This window comes from Amblyraja radiata, chromosome 9 (assembly GCF_010909765.2).
Source record: "Amblyraja radiata isolate CabotCenter1 chromosome 9, sAmbRad1.1.pri, whole genome shotgun sequence".
NCBI lineage: Eukaryota > Metazoa > Chordata > Chondrichthyes > Rajiformes > Rajidae > Amblyraja > Amblyraja radiata.
The window spans coordinates 22,689,339-22,714,790 of record NC_045964.1 but is presented as its reverse complement, the minus strand read 5'-3'; the positions used below and the strand labels follow the sequence as shown (position 1 = coordinate 22,714,790).

Genomic DNA, 25,452 nt, shown 5'->3' with positions numbered 1-25,452 from the left:
TTCTGATAATATGTGTGAGTTTTTACAAAATCATGTTAGTTTAGAAAGCTAATGGAATTTTTTTTAAATTTTAGATACGACTCTTATCACAGGATTGTGGTAAGCATTTGATGGATGTGGAGGACCTTCTGCAGAAACATGCCTTGCAGGAAGCTGACATTGTGGTTCAGGCTGACAGGATGAAAATAGTCAATGCAGGAGCACTCAAGTTCACTGAAGGAGAAGGTGCATATTTATGTTCCTGTGATATCCTCTCCTCCTCTGCACCATCCTGCACACATTACCCTCATTGTAAGCAGCTTGGATTTTAAAAAAGGTGCTATGGTATAATAGTTCTACCAACGGCACATTGACACAGTTGTTAGAGCTGCTGCCTCACGGCGTCAGAGACCCGGGTTTGATCCTGACCTCTGGTCGAGTTTGCATGTTCTTCCTGTGATTGTGTGGATTTCCTCTGGGTGCTCCGGGCTCCTCCCACTTCCCAAATTACCCCGAATATGTAGCTAGTGGATCTGAAACATGGAACTAGTATTAACAGGTGATCGATGGCCAGTGAGGATTTGGTGGCTACAGGGCCTGTTTGAATGGCGGTGCTGGCCTGAAGGGCCGAATGGCCTACTCCTGCACCGATTTTCTATGTTCTCACATTGACCCCAGAACTCACACAACCAGGACTATATAATAATGTGCATCAAGTGGTTGATGGCAACAATGTAATTGTTCGTACAAAGGAAATCTTGCAATTGCTTTCAGTTTCACAGAATAACAATGGTGAACGCTGGCGGTGTTCTTCTATCCCTATGGCAGAAGCCGATCCATTATGAGCAGAGAGTCTGATCATGAGGATGAATTGCTTGGTTTCCATTTGCCCATCAGACTCTGGCCCCTGTTGTGCTTATTACCGATATATTGCCCATGCATCAAGCAGTTTTTATATTCTTAAAATGTTGCATAATTTACTACATTTCCATTGCGGTATCACATCATACCATGACATTTCCCTGTTTGGTAACAATGATTTAGAGGAGGTTGTGTCTAACTAAATATTTTTTTCCCATCTCTTTGGGAGACAAAAATTAAGTTACACGTCAGAGCGTCTTCGGCAAGAAAAGCCATTGATTCCAGTGATCCTCTTTTCCAGGTTACACACCCTGTGATCCCAATGTTATCAAAGATCGTGTCGATCATCTGGAACTGTGTTATGAGGAGCTCTGTGCGTTGGCAGCGGAAAGGAAGGCACGCCTTGAGCAGTCACGTCATCTTTGGACGTTCTTCTGGGAGATGGACGAAACGGAGAGCTGGATTCGAGAAAGAGAGCAGATCTTCTCATCGCAGGATTACGGGAAAGACATTACCAGCATTATGATTCTGCAGAGCAAGCACAAGACCCTGGAGGATGAATTAGGTAGTCTCAGGAATCATCTGCAACAGACTATTAAACTAGGCAATGACATGGTTGCAGAGAACCACTTTGCTGCACCAGAGATCAAGAAAAGAATAGACGAGGTCTTCTCCATGTGGAGGGATTTGGAGGAATTGACTGCTTTCCGCAAGCAAAATCTTCTGCATTCACAAAGCTTCTTCCAATTCCAAGTGGATGCAGACGATCTCAAAACTTGGTTAGAGGACACTTATCGTCTTATGTCTTCAGACGATGTCGGCCACGACGAATTTTCAACACAGTCACTGATGAAGAAACAGAGAGATCAGATAGATGAAATCATGAAGTCTAGGACAGCTATTGATGGTCTAAATAAACAGTTTCAGAGTCTCCCGGATGAATTTAGAAAATTGCCAGATATAATGAACCGGTGGAGGGAGGTAAAGGAGCAATATGCAGATCTCGTGGCTCTATCTGATCTAAGGAAGCAACATCTCCAGGATGCTCTCGCTCTCTATGTGATGTTTAGTGAAGCTGATGCGTGTGACTTGTGGATGAATGAGAAGGAAAAATGGCTGGAGGGGGTAGAGATTCCAAAGAAAATGGGGGATTTGGAAGTGGTACAGCACAGGTAAAAGCTGATTATTTATCGTACTTTTATTAATATAGGTCTGGTTAAACCCATCATTCTCACAGTATTTAAGTAACATTTTCAAAACCCTATTTGGCAAGTGCGCATAAAGCAATTGATTGGCTCTTCATAATGCATGAAAAATTGGATTTATAACCAAAGTTATTAATGTTGTACAAATGAATTGGCGGGGAGAAAGCTATTTCAGAATTGCACTGCTCGTAATCACCCTAGTTTGTCCTTATTAAGAGCACAATCACAATCATAATCACAATCATACTTTATTAACCAAGTGTGTTTTGCAACATACAAGGAATTGTTTTTGCCAAGTCAGTCATGCAAATAAAAAGCAAAGGAACACGCAAAATACATTTTAACATAAACATCCACCACAATGACTCCTCCACATTCCTCACTGAGATGGAAGGCGGAAAAACAGTTAAAATCTCTTCCCTTCTTTGCTCTCCTGCGGTCGGGACCTCTGTTGACGGGACAATCTTTACCCCCCTTAGCCGGAGGCGCTTTGGCCCTCCGCATCGGGGCGATCAGCTCCTTCATCGGGGGGAATGTCAGCTCCCCCGCGCCGGGCTGGTCGACCCTCTGCGTCGTTGGAGCTCCTGACTAGCCTCTCCCGAGACTGCGAGCCCTCGATGTACTATCCGTTGGAGCGATCCCAGGCAAGGGATCGACTCCGATGTTAAGTCCACGCCCTGCGGTGGGGCTCAAAGTCAGTCCGAGGAGGCTTCCAGCTCCATCGATGGTTGGCCGCAGAGCAACCGGAGATGTGACCTGGAAAACAATCGCATCTCCGGCAAGGTAAGAAACTGGAAACAAGTTTCCCCCTCCCCCTCCCCCCACATAAAACAAACCGGAGAACATTTACACAGATTTTAAAACGCACTAAAAATTAAAAGAAAATATGAAAAAACAGAGACTGTTGGCAGGACTGCCAATCATGCGGCACCCCTGGAGGACTAGATGATTGCTGCATATCACAAACCATTTCCATAAGTGTCTTACTTTAGTTTACAACATCATCTATTTAATTTCATGTGAATGCAAGTGAGTAATACATTCATCGCATGTGTTTGGGAGCATAAAATTGCATCATTATCCAATATAAACAGCTGTGATTAGGTTAGAGCTTTCATCTGAACATGAACGTTGCTATAGCCGGTATAGCCTTCAATATTATTGTTCATAATGCTCTCTGTTGCGATTTTATTCATATTCGATTGGGGGTATTCTTTGATTATTACAATAGTGGAAATTCCTTAGGATATTCACTGGAATAGAAATGGTTAAAGTGGGAACTAATGGACATTTTCAAAATTATGATGTGTGAAAGGATAAGTAGTAAAACAATCTTTATCCAATCTTTAGAACGTTTTGCCTCAAAATGCTTTTAAAGAAGAGGCAATTTAAACAGAAATATGATAAGCATTTGGTGTGGCTGCATTAAAAAGGCTGAAAGAAAAAAGATTTCAAGGAAAGGCCCTTGGCCACCTTAATGTAGCTGCAGAGCTTATATTGAAAACGAACATGGAATGAGTATTTTAAACTAATCTACTTGATGGGAAACCTGCAGGTGTTCCACTCCACCCAATATCACTGTTAATTAAATAATGGGAATAAAATCATTTTGGATGTAAAAATGGCATTATGACCAATTTCATCCATTTTCTCATGGGTGAGTTGAGTTGCTCCCTGTGATGTCTATTTTTGTAATTTTTATGTTTTAAAGATTCTATCTTAAATTTTTGTTCATTGGCGAGAAATTATGATATGATAGAGATTTATCTATTGTTAATCTGCTGCTAAATTATTGCTTACATGCAGTGCATATTATGTAGGCCTAATGCATAGTTAAAAGCTGGTGATTTCATTCGAGGATTCAGAATGTTTTAAGAATTGTCACAGAAGTAATCTGTGCTTTTCAAAAACGTTATCAAAGCAACCGCCATGATATTACAGCTTTGTGTTACGCATTCATTTTTACAGGTTTATGATCAATAATGAAAGGCAGTTTGCCACTGATTAATGACACACCAAGCTGTTCCACAGCAATTTTATTCAATGATGTTCAACATAACTGTGGCATAAAACTGAAAAGCATAATAAAAGACTAATAATGCTATATTAGGTATTTTAGCAAAAAGTGCATTCTTGTTCATTATAATTTCCAAAAGGATGTCATATTCTGCATTACTGAATTCTACCTAATGCTGCTTTTAGATTTGAAACCTTGGAACAGGAAATGAACAACCTGGGGTCTCAGATCAATGACGTAAACCACGCAGCAAACCACCTGATAGAGAGTGGCCATCCTAGCACACAGGAGGTTAAAGCATGTCAGGATCATGTGAACCAAAGGTACATCTTTCATTTGTTGCCTTTCACAGAGAGAGAGACTTCTAAGTCGCAGGGCAGCTGGTGTAGCTGCTGCCCCACAGTGCCGGAGACCCAGGTTCAATCCTGACCTCAGTGTGGAGTTTGCATGTTCTCCCTGCGACCGTGTAAGTCCTTCTTCTTATCAAGGTACATCACAAGATTAGAAATTGTTCAGCCAGAACTGAACACACTTCTCGGCATCTGCATACAATTGTGTCTTGCGCTTCCTGTGCTTCTTGTGCGCGGTGGTGGAAAGATTAGTGGAAACAGGGCCGCGACGTGAACACTCTTTCCTTGACCCCGCGTAAGTCCTGGACCTGCCCAATATGGTCTGAGTTCCCCTCCACTGCACCATCTCAAATGGCCCTGTTTCAGAAATGGCATCAATGACACACAATGGGATAGAAATTCCCATCTGCCAGTAAGAGTGGGTTGAATTTTCAGAGTGATGTGAAATGACCCCAAAATAATCATTTTTAAGTATTAGTTGCACAGTGCTGAAAAGGGGTAGTGTTATGCAGCAGACTTTGTAGACAAATTTGGCTTAACAAACCCATTACACTTGGAGACTGTGAACAACCATTCTATCTTAGGTCTTCTCCTTAGGGAAGCGGTCCAGAGTTTGTTATTGACAAGGTTAGTTATGTTGGCATGAGGTAGTTTCACATGGAAACTCAAAAGTATGGAGGCTGATCTTGGGCATGTGTTGCAAGAAAGGAAATGGTTTGTGGAGATGGCTAAGTCATAGCACTCAGTGAGATGATGTCTGATTCTTGACCCCAGGGTTCTATAAATTGGGGAAAAACATGGCTGCTGCTTCTGACCCACAAGCTGCATGAACAACACACTTATTTTCACCCCGTATCTTCCTTGACTCCCTTTATCTGCTATGGGGTTCCAGGGAGGGAATGGTGAACCCAAATGCCCAAGATTAAACGAGTAAAGGAATTTAATTTGGGGACTGCCAGCATCATCTTAAAGCCTAGCTGCCTTTTGGAGTAGTTGACTGCCACCCTTTGCTCATCCTCTAAGTGCTGAAGCACAGGTTGTCACTGTAGATATTGGTGTAGGAGGTTGGGCAGATTCCTGTGAGTTGGTTTAGATAGCAGGTTTTTAATGTAGACTTTAAAAATGTTTAACATTTTTATAATGTCTTGATTTTACTGGGGCTAACATTCCAAATCCATGAATTAAACCTTCTCAATCCAGGAATTAGATTGGTGACTATCTTCTGATTCTCTGAACGGTATGAGCTGTATACTTTGCTATAAGATTTGTGTTGATACTGTTTGCAGATGGATGATATTCCAGAAGTTAGTGGAGATAAAGAAGAACAATATGAACTCTGCGTTAAGTCTTCAGAATTATTATCTCGAGTGTGATGAGACGAAAGTCTGGATCTGCGAGAAAACCAAACTCATTGAATCAACTCAAGACCTGGGAAATAACTTAGCTGGTGTAATGACCATTCAGAGGAAGCTGTGTGGGATTGAGAGAGACCTGGCTGCCATTGAATCCAGGCTCCCAGAGTTGCAGAATGTGGCCCATACATTAGCAGATGATTATCCTAAGCATGCCTTAGATATCCTGAATAGGCTCAAGGAAACCAATGATGCTTGGGATGAGTTGAAACACACTCTTCAGGGTCGTGAAGAATCACTTGGTGAAGCCAGTAAACTGCAGAAATTCCTGCAAGATTTGGATGACTTTCAGCTGTGGCTATCCAAAACTCAAAAAACCATCGCTTCTGAAGATGAACCAAACTCCTTACCTGAAGCAGAAATGCTCCTCAGCCAACACAACGCCATAAAAAACGAGGTAGATCGTTATGAGGAAGATTATCAGAAGATCAGAGATGGTGGACACGTGATAACACAGGGAGAAACAGACCCACAGTTTCAAATACTAGTGCACCGATTGGAAGGATTGAACACTGGTTGGAATGAGCTTCATCAGATGTGGGAAAACAGAAAGGATCTTCTCTCTCAGTCCCATGGATATCAGCAGTTCCTTAGGGACAGCAAACAAGCAGATAGCATTCTCAGAAACCAGGTACGTTGTTATCATCACCTGCAATAATACTACAGACTCAACGACAGTGCAAATGCTCTTATCTATTAAGTGAAGCTAAGTATGTGTAGTAGCAATCAAATGCAAAGATACAAAAATGACTGTGAACTAAAACTAAATTAAAACGTTTTATTCTGTTGATATTATCACGTTGATAACTGATGCGAGTGGCAGATTCGGCACTTGTACAAATACAATCATTGTAAAGGGCCTGTCCCACTTTCCCGAGTTATTCATGAAATCTCCCGAGTTTTGCCCTTGATTCAAACTCGCAGAATGTTCGTAATGAGTCCGTAGGAGGCCGTGGATATATTGTAGCGGCTCGTTATGCCAGCCGTAGGTACTCAGGTCTATTTTTTTTAATCGTGGACATTTTTTTTCCGGCTGGAAAAAATGTCCCAACTTACCTGATGCCCCGAGTACCAACGGCTGGCATAACGAGCCGCCACGATATATCTACGGACTCCTACGGCATCCTGCGGACTCGTTACGAACATCCTGCGAGTTTGAATCAAGGCGAAAACACGGGAGAATTTGTGAATAACTCGGGAGTATTCGTGAATAACTCGGGAAAGTGGGACAGACCCTTAAATTGAACCTCCTTGATCCAAGGTTAATTTTTTAGAATGCGTCATCCTTATTACGAGCTTTCTGAACAGATTTTGGGATTGCATTGATAATTTATTCTGCTTCTAATTGAAAAATATCCTTCCAATATATTATATTCTACAATTTATACCAAGGTAAATTTAATTAAAGGCACAGTAGAATCATAGCATTTGGGATGTTAACCTGGGAATATACTTGAAATCCTTCATCCATTGACTATAACGGCACAGTGGGGCAGCGCTAGAGTTGCTGCCTTTCAGCATCGGAGACACGGGTTCGATCCTGACTAAAGTGTTGTCTGTACGTTGTTTGTCCATTCTCCCTGTGACCGCGTGTGTTTTCTTTGGGTACTCTGGTTTCCTCCCACATTCTGAATACATACAGGTGTTTGGAGGTTAATTGGCTACAGTAAGAATTGTAAGTTATCCCTAGTGTGCAGGATAGTGCAAGTGTACGGGGATCACTGGTCATCACAGACTCGGTGGGCCAAAGGCCCTGTTTCTGCACTGTATCTCTAAATTAAACTAAACTGTAAAAGAATGAAGGTACACAAAATTGCTGGAGAAACTCAGCGGGTGCAGCAGCATCTATGGAGTGAAGGAAATAGGCGACGTTTCGGGCCAAAACCCTTCTTCAGGCTGATGGGGGATGGGGGGGGAGAAGGAAGGAAAAGGGGAGGAGGAGGAGGAGCCCGAGGGCGGGCGGATGGGAGGGTGGGAGGAGACAGCTAGAGGGTTAAGGAAGGGGAGGAGACAGCAAGGGCTAGCAAAATTGGGAGAATTCAATGTTAATGCCATCCGGACGCAAGGTCCCCAGACGGAATATGAGGTGCTGTTCCTCTAATTTCCGCTGTTGCTCACTCTGGCAATGGAGGAGACCCAGGAGAGAGAGGTCGGATTGGGAATGGGAGGGGGAGTTGAAGTGCTGAGCCACCGGGAGTTCAGGTAGGTTATTGCGGACTGAGCGGAGGTGTTCGGCGAAATGATCGCCCAACCTCCGCTTAGTCTCACCGATGTAAATCAGTGAGATTTAAGAATGAGTTAGTTAATTAAACACTGTAACCATGTTGACTTTCTTCTGTTCTCTGTAATAGAGAGTTTGGTCTCATCTTTAGAGCTAAACGTGAATGTTACACAGTTTTATAAAAAGCTGCAAATGAAGATTAAAATAATTCTGTTACATGTATTGCATCATCTAAAAAGGTTTTTGATTACATATCGATTCCATTGATTAAACGGCAATTATTTTTGAGAATCAGTTATGACATATATCAATGAAGTCAGTGAATTTTTATATTCAGAATTAATCCATAGTTTTTGCAAGACAGAATTGAACAATTAATGCAAGTGCACTTATGAATGGCATGTATTTGTCAAAAATGTTTAGGAAAAAGAAAAATCGCCGGAGTAAGAATTAAAATATGGTCAGGTGCATGGGCTGAGTTTGGAGAGATGTCACCGTCCAACTCTCCAACAGCTGTTATATACTTTTTATCACCTTGCTAGATTCATAATCATAATTATAATCATACTTTAATAACCAAGTATGTTTTGCAACATACAAGGAATTTGATTTGCCAACAGATTGTGGCAACAGCAAGGCCTGGGAATAAGGAGCTAATCATCTTCAATTTCCATCCTGGGATAAATAAAGTTCTATTGTATCGTATCATCATTCGTGAGATCATAAAAGATAAGAGTAGAATTAGGCCAATCGGCCAATCAAGTCTACTCCGACATTCAATCATGGCTGATCTGTCTCTCCCTCCTAACCTCATTCTCCTCCCCATTACTTCTGACACCTGTACTAATCAAGAATCTATCTATCTCTGCCTTAAATATATCCACTGACTATGCCTCCAAAGCCTTCTGTGGCAATGAATTCCACAGATTCACCACCCTCTGAGTAAAGAAATTCCTACTCATCTCCTTACAGGGCCCTAGTGAGACCACACCTGGAGTAAGACCACACCAAGATAGTGAATTGTATTGAGAGTAGAGTGCTGACATGGATAGCAAATTGGTTGGCAGAAAGGAAACAAAGAGTAGGGATTAACGGGTCCCTTTCAGAATGGCAGGCAGTGACTATTGGGGTACCGCAAGGCTCGGTGCTGGGACCGCAGCTATTTACAATATATATTAATGATTTAGATGAAGGGATTACAAGTAACATTAGCAAATTTGCAGATGACACAAAGCTGGGTGGCAGTATGAACTGTGAGGAGGATGCTATGAGAATGCAGGGTGACTTGGACTTGGGTGAGTGGGCAGATGCATGGCAGATGCAGTTTAATGTGTTTAAATGTGAGGTTATCCACTTTGGTAGCAAAAACAGGAAGGCAGATTATTATCTAAATGGTGTCAAGTTGGGAAAAGGGGAAGTACAATGGGATCTGGGGGTCCTTGTTCATCAGTCAATAAAAGTAAGCATGCAGGTACAGCAGGCAGTGAAGAAAGCGAATGGCATGTTGGCCTTCATAACAAGAGGAGCTGAGTATAGGAGCAAAGAAGTCCTTCTGCAGTTGTACAGGGCCCTAGTGAGACCACATCTGGAGTATTGTGTGCAGTTTTGGTTTCCAAATTTGAGGAAGGACATTCTTGCTATTGAGGGAGTGCAGCGTAAGTTCACAAGGTTAATTCCCAGGATGGTGGGACAGTCATATGCTAAGAGAATGGAGCGGCTGGGCTTGTATACTCTGGAATTTAGAAGGATGAGAGGGAATCATATTGAAACATATAAGATTATTAAGAGTTTGGACATGCTAGAGACAGGAAACATGTTCCCGATGTTGGGGGAGTCCAGAACCAGGGCCCACAGTTTAAGAATAAGGGGTTAGCCATTTAGAACGGAGATGAGGATACACTTTTTCACACAGAGAGTTGTGAGTCTGTGGAATTCGCTGCCTCAGAGGGCGGTGGAGGCCGGTTTTCTGGATGCTTTCAAGAGAGAGTTAGATAGGGCTCTTGAAGATATGGGGATATGGGGAGAAGGCAGGAACGGGGTACTGATTGTGGATGATCAGCCATGATCACATTGAATGGCGGTGCTAGCTTGAAGGGCCGAATGGCCTACTCCTGCACCTATTGTCTAAAATAATGTCCTTTAATTCTGAGGCTATGACCTCTATTCCTAGACTCTCCAACTAGTGGAAACATCCTCTTCACATCCACTCTATCCAAGCCTATAATTTTGCATTGTGTACAGGGTCTTAGGGGAGAGATTGAAGGAGAACAGTATGTTTAATCAAGCTTATGGGAGTGAAATAATGTGTTCCTGCAAATGTTAACTATTCAAAAAGGTCATGAGCAATACTTTTGGGTAATATTATCATATTCCCTGTAGGAATACAGCTTAATGCATGTTGAAATGCCAAAAACCTTGGAGGCAGCTGATGGTGCAATGAAAAAGCAAGAGGGTATTATGACAAGCATGGATGCCAATGAAGACAAAATCATTGGGACAATCGATGAAGGAGAAAAGCTCATCGAAGATGGAAATATTTTTAAAGACAAGATGCTTGACAAGATAAAATCTATTGAAGAAAGGTAAGAAGTAAACATTTAAAGGACTGAGCATATTTGTCAAAGTAACGGCTACGATTAAAGCTTTCTACTACTTTTTAATATTCTGGTTCTAATATGATATCACCACTATTCTAGGTACAAAGAAAATAGGAAAAAGGCAACAGAAGTAACTCAACATTTAAAAGACAACCGTGATCTTCAGCACTTCCAACAGAATTGCCAAGAGGTTTGTGATTCTATCAGATTAGGCCAATATCTTTTCATTCAAAATTTACGTACCTTAGCTCGAGCACTTTATTGAAACAACTGCAACCATATTCTTATATTCATGTTAAAATTATTGTTTTGGTCGGTGCACAAAGATCATTGAGCCATGAATGCTCATAATGCAAACACGCCATGCAATGGTGTGGATGGCTGTTGATTTGGACCGTGGTTTTCAATGTGATCAGGTTTTGACTCATTGTGTTGCTAAACCGGCAGATAGGCAACATTCCAGCTTCTTTTCATAAATCATGCAAACTGCCAGGACCCAACGCAACTAAATCAAAAAGGGGGAATTGATAGGATTATACTCTAGTCCTTCCACCTCCCAAATGGGAATTAGAGGAGCATATATGAAGGGAAATCACGGAAGGTGCATGATTATGAGTCCTAGATGATTTTAACTCCCCTAGTTTTGACCAGGACTGCAGTGGTGCTAAAGGATTAGCTGGGGCAGAATTTGTTGAGTGTGCTTGGGAGAGTTTTCTGAAGCAACATGGAGACAACCCTATTGGAGAAGAGGTTACACTCATCCTCTTCGGTTGTGAGGCTGGACAAGTGGTTGCTATGCCAGTGCAGGAACACTTTGGGACCAATAACCAGTTTCAAGATAGCCATGGACAAAGATAGGACTGTCCCTCAAATTAAAGTTTAAAGTTGAGGGAAGGCTAACTTTGAAGACATCAGACAGGAACTCTCAAATGTTGATCGCGTGGTGCAGGTAAAAGGCTGGCTGGCAAGTGGGAGGTTTTTTATGTGAGTTAAGAGTTCAGGCCAGCATGTTCTTGATAGAATGAAGAGCATGACTAGTAAGATCAGGAAACCTTGGTTGACAAGGGATATTGAGGATCTGGTTGGGAAAAATAGGAGCTATTGGCAGCTGAAATCAAGTGAGTCCCATGAAGAGTATACGAGAAGTGGGATACATGTAGGAAGGATGTTAGAAGGCAAAATGGGGCCATGAGTATCTAGTGGGGAGTCTAGGACTAGAGGTCAGGGCCTCATAATTAAAAGACGTTCCTTTTGGAAGATGAGAAATAATTTCTTTAGCCAGAGGTTGGTGAATCTGTGGAAATTTTTGCCACAGAAGGCTATAGAGGCCATCAATTGATATTTTTAAGGCAGGTAGATTCTTTATTAGTACAGGTATCAGGGGTTTTGGGGAGAAGGCAGGAGAATGGGGTTGGGTCGGAAAGATAGATCAGCCATGATTGAATGGCGGAGTGGACTCGATGGTCTGAATGGCCTAATTCTGCTCCTATGACATTATGACTTTATGAGATATTCCTGGCAGATAAAATGAAGGAGATTCCTAAAAGATTCTATAAGAATATTAAGGGGAACAAGTATATAGTTTTGTTGATGTGACAACACAGGTAGACAGGGTGGTGAAGGAACACGGCAAGCTTGGCTTCATCACCCAAGGCATCAAGTAAGAGTTGAGTGAAAGCAATTCTGGTCATCACACTACAGAAAAGATGTGATTAATCTAGAGACAGTGCAGAAATGGTTCACAAGGAATTTTGGGCAAAATACAAAATGCTGGAGGAACTCAGTAGGTCAGACAGCATCTAAGGAAGGATTGGACAGGTGATGTTTTGGGTCGATACCCTTCATTCTCTTGTGTCTCCTTTTCTTCCAATTTGCCTGGATTGGCGGGCATGAGTTACAAAAGAGATTGGACAGACTGGATCTGTTTTTCCTGGAGCAAAGGAGCACGAGCGGTCAGGTGGTAGTGGTATATAAAATTGTGACAGAAGTAGATAACCCAAGTCTGCTTCCCATGTTTAGAGTGTCTATAATTACAAAGCTTTAAGGTGAAAGGGAAGAGATTAAAAGTGGATTTGAGAGACATATTTTTACACAAAGAGCAATTATTATTTGGAATAAGCCCAGACAGAAAAGGTGGTGGAGGCAGGATCAGAAACAATATTTACAAAACATCTGGACAACTACTTGGATGAGCTTGGCATAGAGGGACATGGAATTATTTCAGATATCTGAGATTTGTTTAAGTACAACATAGACATTGTGCTCAAAAGGGCCTGTTTCTATGCTGTACGTAGTTGACTCTAACTTTACAAATGACATTGGTTTTAGATGAGGGGGGGACAGATTTAATGGGAGCCTAAGTTTTTACATAAAGGGTGGTGGGTGTATGGTACCAGCTGCCGAAGTTGAGGCAGGTACTATATCAACCTTTAAGAAACATTTAGACAGGTACATGGATAGGGTAGGTTTGGTGGGATATGGGATGGGGGAGCAGGCAGGTGGGACTAGTGTAGATGGGGCATGTTGGTCGGCATGGGCAAGTTGGGCTGAAGGACCTGTTTCCACACTGTTAAGACTCTACAGGGTTAAGAATGAAAACTGATAAAATTTCTAGTGAGGCAAAGCACTTTGAAAGCAAAAATAAAATTGATGGAACTATTGAAAAATTTGGCGACATTTGTGGAGTGAAATGGTTAACATCTCAGGTTACAGTGATAAAATCTGAAGCGTCTTATCAAAGTTCTCTGGTCCTTCCCTAGCTCATTTCAAAAAGCAATTCAACTGAATTGAACATTAATCAGAAATGTTTATTATTTCTGGACTGGTGCTCTTATAACTGTTCAATTATCTATATCCACTTACTTTTATGCAGCCATGTCATTTGGCAAGAATTCCTTCAGCTCTCCTCTCTATTAATGGAAAAGATACCATTTAATGTTCTGATCGCAGTCATTGCTGTATATTTATTGGCCTCGATGAAACCAGAAAAGGAAAATCACTCAGTCCTTTTTGCTCATGAATCTAACTAATGCTGGTTAAATTAAAGTATTCAGTTCTTTGATGCCTGTAGTAGGAAGTATAATCAAACCAGAAAATATTTCTTAAAAAGATGTTTCAGAATTCAATATCCAACCTCTTATTATGCTGTTATCCATCCTATCCCCCTTGGTTAAATCCCTCCCCACCTATGTTCAAGACACCTCAGACGCTCTCCGTCGTCTCCGCGCATTCCATTCTCTAGGCCCTCACCCCCTCATCTTCATCATGGACATCCAGTCACTCTACACCTCCATCCCCCACCAGGATGGCCTCAAAGCCCTCCGGTTCTTCCTCGACCAGAGAAGCAGCCTATACCCAGCCACTGACACTCTCCTCCGCCTAACGGAGCTGGTCCTTACCCTCAATAGCTTCACGTTCGACTGCTCCCAGTTCCTCCAAATACAAGGCGTAGCTATGGGCACACGCATGGGCCCCAGCTATGCCTGCCTATTTGTTGGTTACGTCGAGCAATCCTTGTTCAATACATACCAGGGCCCCATCCCCGACCGCTATCTCCGTTACATCGACGACTGCTTTGGTGCCACCTCCTGCACCCGCACACAACTGACTGACTTCATCCACTTCACCACTAACTTCCATCCGGCACTCAAATACACCTGGACCATTTCCGACACTTTCCTACCATTCCTTGACCTCACTATCTCCATTGCAGGTGATAGACTTCTGACCGACATCCATTATAAACCCACTGACTCCCATGGCTATCTGGACTACACTTCTTCCCACCCTGCTTCCTGTAAGGACTCCATCCCCTACCAATTCCTCCGTCTACGCCGCATCTGCTCCACGGATGAGGCGTTCCACACCAGGACATTTGAAATGTCCTCATTATTCAGGGAACGGGGATTCCCCTCCTCCACCATAGATGAGGCTCGCACCAGGGTCTCTTCCATACCCCGCAACACTGCTCTCTCTCCCCATCCCCCCACTCGCAACAAGGGCAGAGTCCCCCTAGTCCTCACCTTTCACCCCACCAGCCGTCACATACAACAAGTAATCCTCCGTCAGTTTCGCCACCTCCAACGTGACCCCACCACTCGCCACATCTTCCCATCTCCCCCCATATCTGCCTTCCGCAAAGACCGCTCCCTCCATAACTCCCTTGTCAATTCTTCCCTTCCCTCTCGTACCACCCCCTCCCCGGGCACTTTCCCTTGCAACCGCAAGAGATGCAACACTTGTCCCTTTACTTCCCCCCTCGACTCCGTTCAAGGACCCAAGCAGTCGTTCCAGGTGCGACAGAGGTTAACCTGCATCTCCTCCAACCTCATCTATTGCATCCGCTGCTCTAGATATCAACAGATCTATATCGGTGAGACGGAGGTTGGGCGATCGTTTCGCCGAACACCTCCGCTCGGTCCGCAATAACCAAGCTGACCTCCCGGTGGCTCAGCACTTCAACTCCCCCACCCACTCCATCTCTGACCTCTCTGTCCTGGGTCTCCTCCATGGCCACAGCGAGCAACACCGGAAATTGGAGGAACAGCACCTCATTTTCCGCTTGGGGAGTCTGCATCCTGGGGGCATGAACATCGAATTCTCCCAATTTTGTTAGTCCTTGCTGTCTCCTCCCCTTCCTCAGTCCCCCTGCTGTTTCCTCCCATCCCCCAGCCTTCGGGCTCCTCCTCCTTTTTCCTTTCTTTTCCCCCCCCCCCCCCCCCCCCCACCCCCGATCAGTCTGAAGAAGGGTTTCGGCCCAATCAGTCTGAAGAAGAGTTTCGGCCCGAAACGTTGCCTATTTCCTTCGCTCCATAGATGCTGCTGCACCCGCTGAGTTTCTCCAGCTTTTTTGTGTACGTTCTTATTATGCTGTAATTATTTCAGACCACACTTAAAATGAAAATTGTGTATTGCCTATTCCCGCTTCTAGCTTACTTTTTGGATCAACGAGAAGATGCTAACAGCCCAGGACACTTCTTACGATGAAGCTCGCAATCTTCGCACAAAATGGCAGAAGCATCAAGCATTTATGGCTGAATTGGCATCAAACAAGGAGTGGCTGGACAAAATCGACTGGGTAAATAAAGCAGGATACAGGAATGTGAATGAGTACTACAGATTTGTGACAATACCGTCTATCAGATAAATTTTCCTTCCCCTCAATTCTTTGCATCTGTTGTTAATTATTATGTAATAAGTAATGATATACTTTAATATCTTGTTTGAATATTTTCAACTATAGGTTATTTTTTGTAATGCAGTTTCCTGGGATTAAGTCACTGCACGGAAGGTTAATAGACATGACATCTAAATTTCATCACTCTTCAACACAAATTGTTACAGCATTGCAGACTAGATTTTCTAGTTTTGTGACTATCAGTGATCCAGGCAAATTGTACTGAGTATTATGCTTGTTTTGTAAATTGAGGCTTTTATTACACATTAAACTCTTTCTTGAAGTAGCACAATCGGAAATGTTTTAGAATACTTATTTTCTTTTTTTTTTAATTAAAAATCACGATTTATCTGAAAGTCACAAAAATATTATTATCCAGTGTCCTATCCACTCCTGCAAGTGATTAATTTTAAGTAATTGAAATTGGTTTTAAAAAATGTGTCCATTTACTGGATACTTAAAGTAAATTGAAAGCTATTTAAAAAAGTTTAAAGCCTTTTCCAAAGGATGCAATCTTGCCATGGTGATTAATACAATCTGGGTTTACAGCTATTGGAAATAATTTATTCTGTCTTGTGCACTGATTTAGCCAATTTGGAGCAAGGTATGCGCAAAACAGACATACTAAAGATTAGAAATTCATCATTTCATCATGTGCTGATCATGTAATCTAGAGGCAGCTGCACATTGCACACTGTTTCTGCCATGTAGTTCCACTGAAGTTCATTTGTTTAGTAGATGCAACCAAGGTTGTATTTCTGTTCATAAATATTTCAACTCAGAACATAGTGCCTTTAATGAAAATACTTAAAATTATTGAGACTATTAAGCTGGATTTTATTACTGAATTTGAAGATAATTATAGTGCCTATTTGTAGAGGGTATGATCTCCATTGTTTGAAAGTCCAGCTAAAGGTAAATCACAATGTTTCCTGTGATTGTCCCATTTCCAGTCTAAATGAGCCATCTGTGAATTTTATATTTAACCAAATGTCACGTCTTATGAAGACATCCCTGAGATTAAAAAAACAAGGATGTTCCCTTTTGTAAACCAGGAATTACCAACTAGGGAATCACCATAGATATTCATCGTCTTTAAATTTAGACAATACAGGTTCTGAAATATATTTACAATAAAAAATACTTCCATTTTGTGTAGCAGTTTTATTTACGTGATATGATAATCTCTTGCCACTTTATAAGAGAGTTATTAAACAATTTAGGCAGTGATCCACACAAGTGTGAATACTTCACAATCACAATAATACTTTATTAGCCAAGTATGTTTTGCAACATACGAGGAATTTCATTTGCCAAGTCAGTCATACAAATAAAGAAGGTAACGAGTATTTTATAGATGGGGGCAAAGACAGAAAGGTTGAGGAGGGGGATTTGAGGGAAAAGGGCCTTAGTTTTAAAGGCACGTTTACCAAAGGTGAGAACAGACAAAAGGTTGGTTGAATGCATGTATCTCAAAACCCTAATGTGCTCAAGGAACTATTAGAAAGAAAGACTATTGAAGAAACTTGAAAATAATAGTGAAAGTTGTAAAATTGAAGTGTTACTTAACAGTAAATTAATCCTGACCCTGAGATCCGTCACAAGTCATCCACTGAGAAAGTTTCCTGATAATCACAATAATAATTAATTCTTTATAAGTAATAAGTAGTACTTCATTATAAGTAATATCCTAACATTGACACTGGCATATTTCTTTGCAAACATATACAAAGCAGTTTGCCCTTTTGCTCAACTTTTGAAGAAAAAAGGTAACATTTTCAGTTGGGAGAATTCAGATTATCTAAGCAAACAGTAAAATATACATATGGTGGATTCAATGCCTTTGAATCATACAGTTTTAATGTTGCATTTAAAATGGATCCCACTATATTAAAACAACAATAACAAAAATCAGTTTATAGTGGTGTGACACTTAAATAACCTTTTAAAATCAGCGTAGGCTCTTCAGGGATTTTTTCTCTCCAGCCTTTGGGATTGTTTTCACAGTTCCAGGACCCCTAGATTAAATTCCTGATGGGCTACTGACTACCATCCAAATGGATTTGACTCTTTAATATTGCAGGAAATAGTTTGCCTTAAAATTAGTGTTTGAGCATCTCTTTAGCATTCTTCATTAGACATATATGTTTTTGTACTGTACCATTATCGATTATCAGTAAATGTCAAAACTAAAAGCAAAAGTAATTGCAGAGTTCACAGACCAGCATGCAGTTACAGTTGTATCATTGTCTTGCCTTTTCATCAGCAACTTTAAAATGACATTGTATGACAATTAGTAGTTGCAGCTTGTGTGATGCTAATCCATGTCATCTTCATGGTGTCTGGTGATCTTCTCATGATTGCAGGAAGGAAAGCAACTGATGGATGAAAAGCCAGAATTTAAACCAGTTGTCTCAGAGAAACTGGATGAACTACATCATCGGTGGGAAATCCTGGACTCGACCACTAAGGACAAAGCACATCGCCTGTTCCAAGCAAACCGGTCAGAGCTGTTCTCACAGGGCTGTGAGGACTTGAACAAATGGATGGATGAGCTGGAATCACAGCTGCATGCTGAAAACTTTGGAAAGGATTTAACTAGTGTCAATATTCTGCTGAAAAAGCTACAGGTTATCATTCTACTTATTCTACTCACTGTTTCTCTATCTACAAAGGTGGTGCCTGATGTGCTGAGTACTATTGTTTCTTGTTTGTGATGAAATTAGTTGAGAGGTTCAATTTTATAAATGGGCTTGAAATTAATGGCAAGTGCTGATTGTCAAATTAATATTTTTTTCCTGGCTAGATGAAGAGCTGGGATTATCTTAAACAAATTTAATGGCCACATTTAGTAGTTGAAGCATCACACAGGAAAGAGGATAAGCCACTTTGTCCATCAATCATACTTCACCATTCAGTGAGATATGGCTGCTCTATGACCTAACCCCACACATCTAGCCTTGGTCTATACGCTTTAATAACATTAGTTAACAAAAAATATAAATCTTAAAAATCAGTCATTTATAGAGCTTTCAACTAAAGATCAGGAAAAGCATTTCTGCGATATTTCGCCTATGAGAATGCCATTTGCCTGTGAAGCCTGTATTCTGCTCTTTCCATTTATGGTGAAATGGTAATTAACTAGAAGCAGCTCTGGGTGCTATGGAGAGGCAGGAAAACTTGATGACAAAGATGGATGTCATTGAAGGAAACTTCATTATGATATTCCATGATAATAAATGATACTTGCAGAATTGCCTTTCAAACTTTTACCCAACTTTTGTGTGTGGGAGTGTGTCGTGACTTTGCTTCTGATGGGCCTGTCATCTATCTCTATCTCTATCTCTATTTCTCTCTCTATCTCTCTCTCTATCTCTATCTCTATCTCTCTCTCTCACTCCCCCTCCCGCCCTCTTCCCCCCTCCTCCCTCTCACCCCTCTCCCCCTCCCCCTCTCTCTTCCCCCCACCCCCTCTCCCTCTCTCCCCCCCTCTCCCCCTCTCTCCTCCCTCCCCCTCTCTCTCCTCCCTCCCCCTCTCTCTCCTCCCCTCCCCCTCCCTTTATCCTCCCCTCCCCCTCCCTTTCTCCCCTCCCCCTCCCTTTCTCCCCTCCCCCTCCCCCTCTCTCCCCCTTTCCCCCCTCCCCACCTCTCTCCCCCCGTCCACCTCTCTCCCCCGTCCACCTCTCTCTCCCCCGTCTACCTCTCTCTCTCCCCCCCCCCCTCCCCCTCTCTCTCCCCCCCCTCCCCCCTCTCCCCCTCCCTCTCTCTCCTATTCAGCTCTTTCGATTTGGCAATTTCTTCATCTTATTGCAGGTGTCCTGGGATTGAGGAATTATTGCTGCCACTCCAGTTCTTTGGGTTCTGAGATAACTGATTTTGGAAGTTACATATTTAACCACAGCTGGGGCTTGAAATATTTGGCAACACACACTTAAATCAATGATTTTCTAACTACCTATTCCAAAATCTCATTGCCACAGTTTAGACTGTTGATTATTTTGTCAATGTTAATTGGTACAATGGCAAATAACAGCATTCATCTTTAACGGATAAGTAGATTCACGGAATAAGGGCACTGCAGTAGTACCTCTAGTAGAGCTGCTGCCTCATGGCCTAGCTTCGATCCTGACCTCTGATGCTGGCTGAGTGGAGTTTACATATTCGTTGTGACTGTGTGGCTTTCCTCCAAGTGCTACTATTTCCTATAGAAAATAAAGGCGCTGATCATGTACCTATGAATCTCTATCAAAATGAGTGCATAAATGCAAACAGAAACAACTTAGAGGACTTAGAGGAGCATAAACATTAACTATAACTTAAAAACAAAAAAGTGTGACTATAGAAAATAGAGAGGGTTGAAGGCTCACACATCCCTGTGGTGAATGTTGCAATTTATAATTGATCATGCTGCAAAATTAGCAGCCAGGAATAAATTGTACAAAACATTTTTCTAAGTAAACATATCCAAATTACACTTAATCGTTTCTAATATTTTGTGTAAATGCACACTAATCATCTGAAAAACAAAGAGATTTTTTGTTAGGTGTTTGAAAAATCAGTCTGAGAAATGATGCAAATTGACAAGATGTTCTGCTGAAAATCTGTTGGAGAAAGTCAAACACTGCCCACTAGTGGGCAAATGATGCACACAACCAAAAATTGTTGCATGATGATCAGTAATCTAATCCTGTAATGTTGCAGTGGAGTTATACGTGATTTCAATAGTTTTTTTCAAACCCCTTTCAGGTGTTTATATTTGCTTTATTCACACTAGTTGTTATAGAGATTTATAGGTGCATTAACAAAGACTTTATTTTGTAATGTTGCAGCTGAGTTATCTGTTATGGCAACCAGCATTATGGATTTGCTGAATGAATATTTATCTAACATTTGTCAATGATCTGCTGTGATGCTTCAAAACACTTGGATATTAAACTACAGACCTCTTCAAATAAGAATAACATTAAAATATTCTCCATTGATTTTTCTGATATAGATTTAGAAAAAGCCCTCAGGAATTCATAACTTTTCAGAGCAGAATTAGGCCATTCGGCCCATCAAGTCTACCCCACCATTCAATCATGACTGATCTATCTTTTTCTCTCAACCCCATTCTCCTGCCTTCTCCCCATAACCCCCCGACACCTTTACCAATCAGGAATCTGGCTATATTCTCCTTAAAAATATCCATTGACACGTGGCCTTCACAGCCATCTATGACAATAAATTCCACAGATTCACCACCCACTGAGTAAAGAAATTCCTCCTCACCTCCTTTCTAACTGTATATCCTTTTATACTGAGGCTACGGCCTTCTGTCCAAGACTTTCCCACTAGTGGAAACATCCTCTCCACATTTACTCTATCCAGGCTTTTCAGGAATTGATTGATGTGAATTCCACTTGGCCTTCTGTTGATAATCTCCAATCTTACAATTCTTCCTGTCATCTCTTATCATATGTAAGAATGGTTTAGGATAATTTATTTTTATTCAAGTCTGTTTTTCTGAAAGTTCTACAGCCCTATCTGTTATTTCAGTATTTCTGGCATCTGTCCTTTTAAAATTATGAAAGAGCTAATGATTTTCACATACATTTTTCAATTTATGAAACATTAAAAACTGATGGAAAATCAATGCAATATTTGGAGAAATCTAACTATTGGCCAACATTTTTGGTGCATCAGAATCATCCTTCCCTTTTATCATATCGGATAAATGAATAGATTGCTTTTGTTATGAACAGATGGTGGAGAACCAAGTGGAAGTGCGAGAGAAAGAGGTGGAGGAACTTGTGGGTCAGGCCAGAATTCTCTCCGAAGAAGGACAGTTGGTGACAGATGAGAAGGAAATCTATATAGAGAAGAGATTCTTGCAGCTGATGGCCCCCCTGCAGAAACGCCGTCAAAATCTTCTCATGTCGAAGATGAGTTACCAGTTTTACCGGGATCTGGAAGATGAATCTGTAAGGAGTTACATTTAAACTTCTCTCAGAACAGATTAATTAAAATCATGAATTGTACAGAGATATTAAGTGATCTTGTGAATATTTTATCTTCTCATTATCCCTTAGCTTTGGGTGAAGGAACGAATGCCTTTAGCCACAAACACAGACCATGGCCACAATCTGCAGGCAGTGCAACTTTTAATGAAGAAGAATAAGGTGGGTCATATTAATGGAAAACATCCATCAAATATTTCAGTGCAGTCCTGTACACGACTCCAAAAATATCATCTGTTTCCGTCACTTGCATTCAAAATGATGATGGTTATTTTAACCAATATATTGATCGTACAGAGGTGTACATGAGTGGAATAGATCTGGAAGAGGCACAGTCTTTTTGCCCAGAGTAGGGGAATCAAGAAACCAGAGGATATAGGTTTAAGGTGAGGGGAGAAAGATTTTTGTTTAAGAAGGAACTGCAGATGCTGGAAAATCGAAGGTCCCCAAAAATGCTGGAGAAACTCAGCGGGTGCAGCAGCATCTATGGAGCGAAGGAAATAGGCAACGTTTCGGGCCAAAATGTTGCCTATTTCCTTCGTTCCATAGATGCTGCTGCACCCGCTGAGTTTCTCCAGCATTTTTGTGTACCTTCGGGGAGAAAGATTTAATGGGAACCTGAGGGATACCTCTTTCATACAAAGGATGGTGGGTGTATGGAACGATCTGCCGGAGGAGGTAGTTGAGGCAGGTAGTATTGCAATGTTTCAGATACATTTAGATAGGTACATGGATAGGGCAGATTTAGAGGGATATGGGACAAACGCGGGCAGGTGGGACTCATGTAGAAGCGATGTGTTGGTCAGTGTGGGCAAGTTAGGCTGAAGGGCCTGTTTTCACACTGTATGACTCTATGACTATGTTATGAATGCAAGATAGACACAAAGAGCTGGAGCAAATCAGGCAGCATCTCTGGAGAAAAGGAACAGGTGGCATTTTGCATCAGAACCCATCTTCAGACTCTTCTATGTCTGAATAGAAGTTTTCCTTGCAGAAGATTAGACACTGAACTACATAGAACTAAGGATTACTGTTTTATTTCATCATTGTGTGTGAGTTGCTACACCTTGTGTGTTACCGGAGAGCGGAGCCTGGTGTCCCAGTAATGCCGTCAAATTGTCATGTAAAGGGAGCACAATCCCTTGGTAGTTGTAGCCGTTATTGTGGAATTGAGACAGAAAATTAAATAGACAGAAAGTCGTGTCTTTACTGTCGTTCCGTAACTCTCATTCCACTGGATTAAATTACCTGAATCTTCCACAGACCAGCTCTCAAACCTCTGGATCTGATTGATTGGTAAGGCCCAACATGGCACAGGCTTCTTACAGTTGTTCACGGCACGTCCTCTGGTTTATAGTGCCCTCCATAATGTTTGGGACAAAGACCCATCATTTATTTATTTGCCTCTGAACTCCATAATTTGAGATTTGTAATAGAAAAAAATTCACATGTGGTTAAAGTGCACATTGTCAGATTTTATTAAAGGCCATTTTTATACATTTTGGTTTCACCGTGCAGAAATTACAGAAAGTCAAGGCTCTGGCTGGGCCACTCAAGGACATTCACAGACTTGTCACAAACTCACTGCATTGTCTTGGCTGTGTGCTTAGGGTCATTGTCCTGTTGGAAGGTGAACCTCTGCCCCTGTCTGAGGTCCAGAATGCTCCGGAGCAGGTTTTCATCAAGGATCTCTCTGTACTTTGCTCCATTCATCTTTCCTACGATTCTGACTAGTCTCCCAGTTCCTGCCACTGAAAAACATCCCACAGCATGATGCTGCCACCACCATGCTTCACCATAGGTATGGTATTGACCAGGTGATGAGCGATGCCTGGTTTCCTCTAGATGTAATGCTTGACATTCAGGCCAAAGAGTTCAATCTTAGAAACATAGAAAATAGGTGCAGGAGGAGGCCATTCGGCCCTTCGAGCCAGCACCGCCATTCATTGTGATCATGGCTGATCGTCCCCAATCAATAACCCGTGCCTGCCTTCTCCCCATATCCCTTGATTCTACCAGCCCCTAGAGCTCTATCTAACTCTTGGTTTCATCAGACCAGAGAATCTTGTTTCTCATGCCCTTTGGCAAACTCCAAGCAGGCTGTCATGTAGAGTGGCTTCCGTCTAGCCACTCTACTATAAAGGCCTGTTTGGTGGAGTGCTGCAGATATAGTTGTCCTTCTGGAAGATTCTCCTATCTCTACAGAGGAACTCTGGAGCTCTGTCAGAGTGACCAGCTGATTTTTGGTCACCTCCCTGACCAAGGCCCTTCTCCCCCGATTGCTCAGTTTGTCCGGGCAGCCAGCTCTATGAAGAGTCCCGGTGGTTCCAAACTTCTTCCATTTAAGAATGACGGAGGCCACTGTGTTCTTCGGGACCTGCAATGCTGCAGAAATTATTTTATACCCTTTCCCAGATCTGTGTCTCGGCACAATCATGTCTCAGAGATCAACGGACAATTCCTTTGTCTTCATGGCTTGGTATTTGCTCTGACATGCACTGTCAACTGTGGGACCTTATATAGACAGGTGTGTGCCATTCCAAATCATGTCCAATCAATTTAATTTACCACTGGTGGACTCCAATCAAGTTGTAGAAACATCTCAAAGTAATCAATGGAAACAGGATGAACCTAGGTTCAATTTTGAGTGTCAGAGCAAATGGTCTGAATACTTACGTAAATGTGATATTTAATTTATTATTTTTAATTACTTTGCAAAAATTTCTAAACACCTGTTTTCACTTCTTCATTCTGGGGTATTGTGTGTAGATTGATGATTAAAAAATGAATTTAATCCATTTAAAAATAAGGCTGTAACGTAACAAAATGTGGAAAAAGTGAAGGGGTCTGAATACTTTCTGAATGCTCTGTACCTAAATGATATGGATGTTCAAAGGGAACTGGATACATATGTATCATTAACAAGGTGATTAGTAAAACATAAACAAATAGATGCATAAAGTTTAAGGATAAGTTTACATTGGTGATAATCTTGCACACCCCTCACTCACACAGCTGTTTCCAACCATTTGAAAGAATGTGCCGTGTGTCTCTGTGCTGGGACGTTTCAGGGGTTTGCACTCCATTGCTCTCTCCATGAGGAGCACAACATTGGAAGACAGTGGTAATCAGCTGTGAGAAAGTATGGGGCATCTGCAGAAGGATTTGAGCCACCGTTTAATTAACATTTGCAAAGCTTATCACCAGCGAAAGTTTATAATTATTGCTTTACTTCAGCAAAATACTTCATTTTTTTTGTCTTTCTCACTTCTGAGAGGATCCTACTTAGACTTCATGGCCAAACCCACTTTGTTGCTGACATGATTTCTCTTTTTGGTTCTACAGACATTTCAGAAGGAAATTCAAGGTCATCAGCCACGTATAGATGATGTGTTGGGAAGGGGAGAAAAGATGATTGTGGATCAGAGACCAGATGCAGGTACTATCAAGGAACAATTGAAAGAATTAAATGGATTGTGGGACAAACTGCAGGAAGAAACAGAAGAAAGACAGAAGCGCCTGGAGAATGCAAATGAAGCCCAACAATATTATCTCGATGCTGCAGAAGCTGAAGTTTGGATGAGTGAGCAGGAGCTGTACATGATCTCTGATGATAAACCAAAGGTATTTAACTT

The 25,452-nt window shown here is 41.7% G+C and overlaps 1 protein-coding gene across 5 annotated transcripts in view; it reads left to right on the top strand.

The window, feature by feature from the left end:
- sptb (spectrin beta, erythrocytic) overlaps positions 1 to 25,452 on the top strand; it is a 207,273-nt gene that overhangs the window by 119,378 nt on the left and 62,443 nt on the right. For all 5 annotated transcript variants that reach the window (XM_033026870.1, XM_033026869.1, XM_033026867.1 and 2 more), the window contains exons 13-23: positions 75 to 225; positions 1,142 to 2,012; positions 4,248 to 4,385; positions 5,699 to 6,455; positions 10,425 to 10,627; positions 10,742 to 10,832; positions 15,573 to 15,719; positions 18,185 to 18,448; positions 21,563 to 21,781; positions 21,890 to 21,979; positions 25,163 to 25,441. In XM_033026870.1, the coding sequence (XP_032882761.1) occupies positions 75 to 225; positions 1,142 to 2,012; positions 4,248 to 4,385; positions 5,699 to 6,455; positions 10,425 to 10,627; positions 10,742 to 10,832; positions 15,573 to 15,719; positions 18,185 to 18,448; positions 21,563 to 21,781; positions 21,890 to 21,979; positions 25,163 to 25,441 (3,210 nt within the window). The remainder of the gene's footprint in view (positions 1 to 74; positions 226 to 1,141; positions 2,013 to 4,247; positions 4,386 to 5,698; positions 6,456 to 10,424; positions 10,628 to 10,741; positions 10,833 to 15,572; positions 15,720 to 18,184; positions 18,449 to 21,562; positions 21,782 to 21,889; positions 21,980 to 25,162; positions 25,442 to 25,452) is intronic.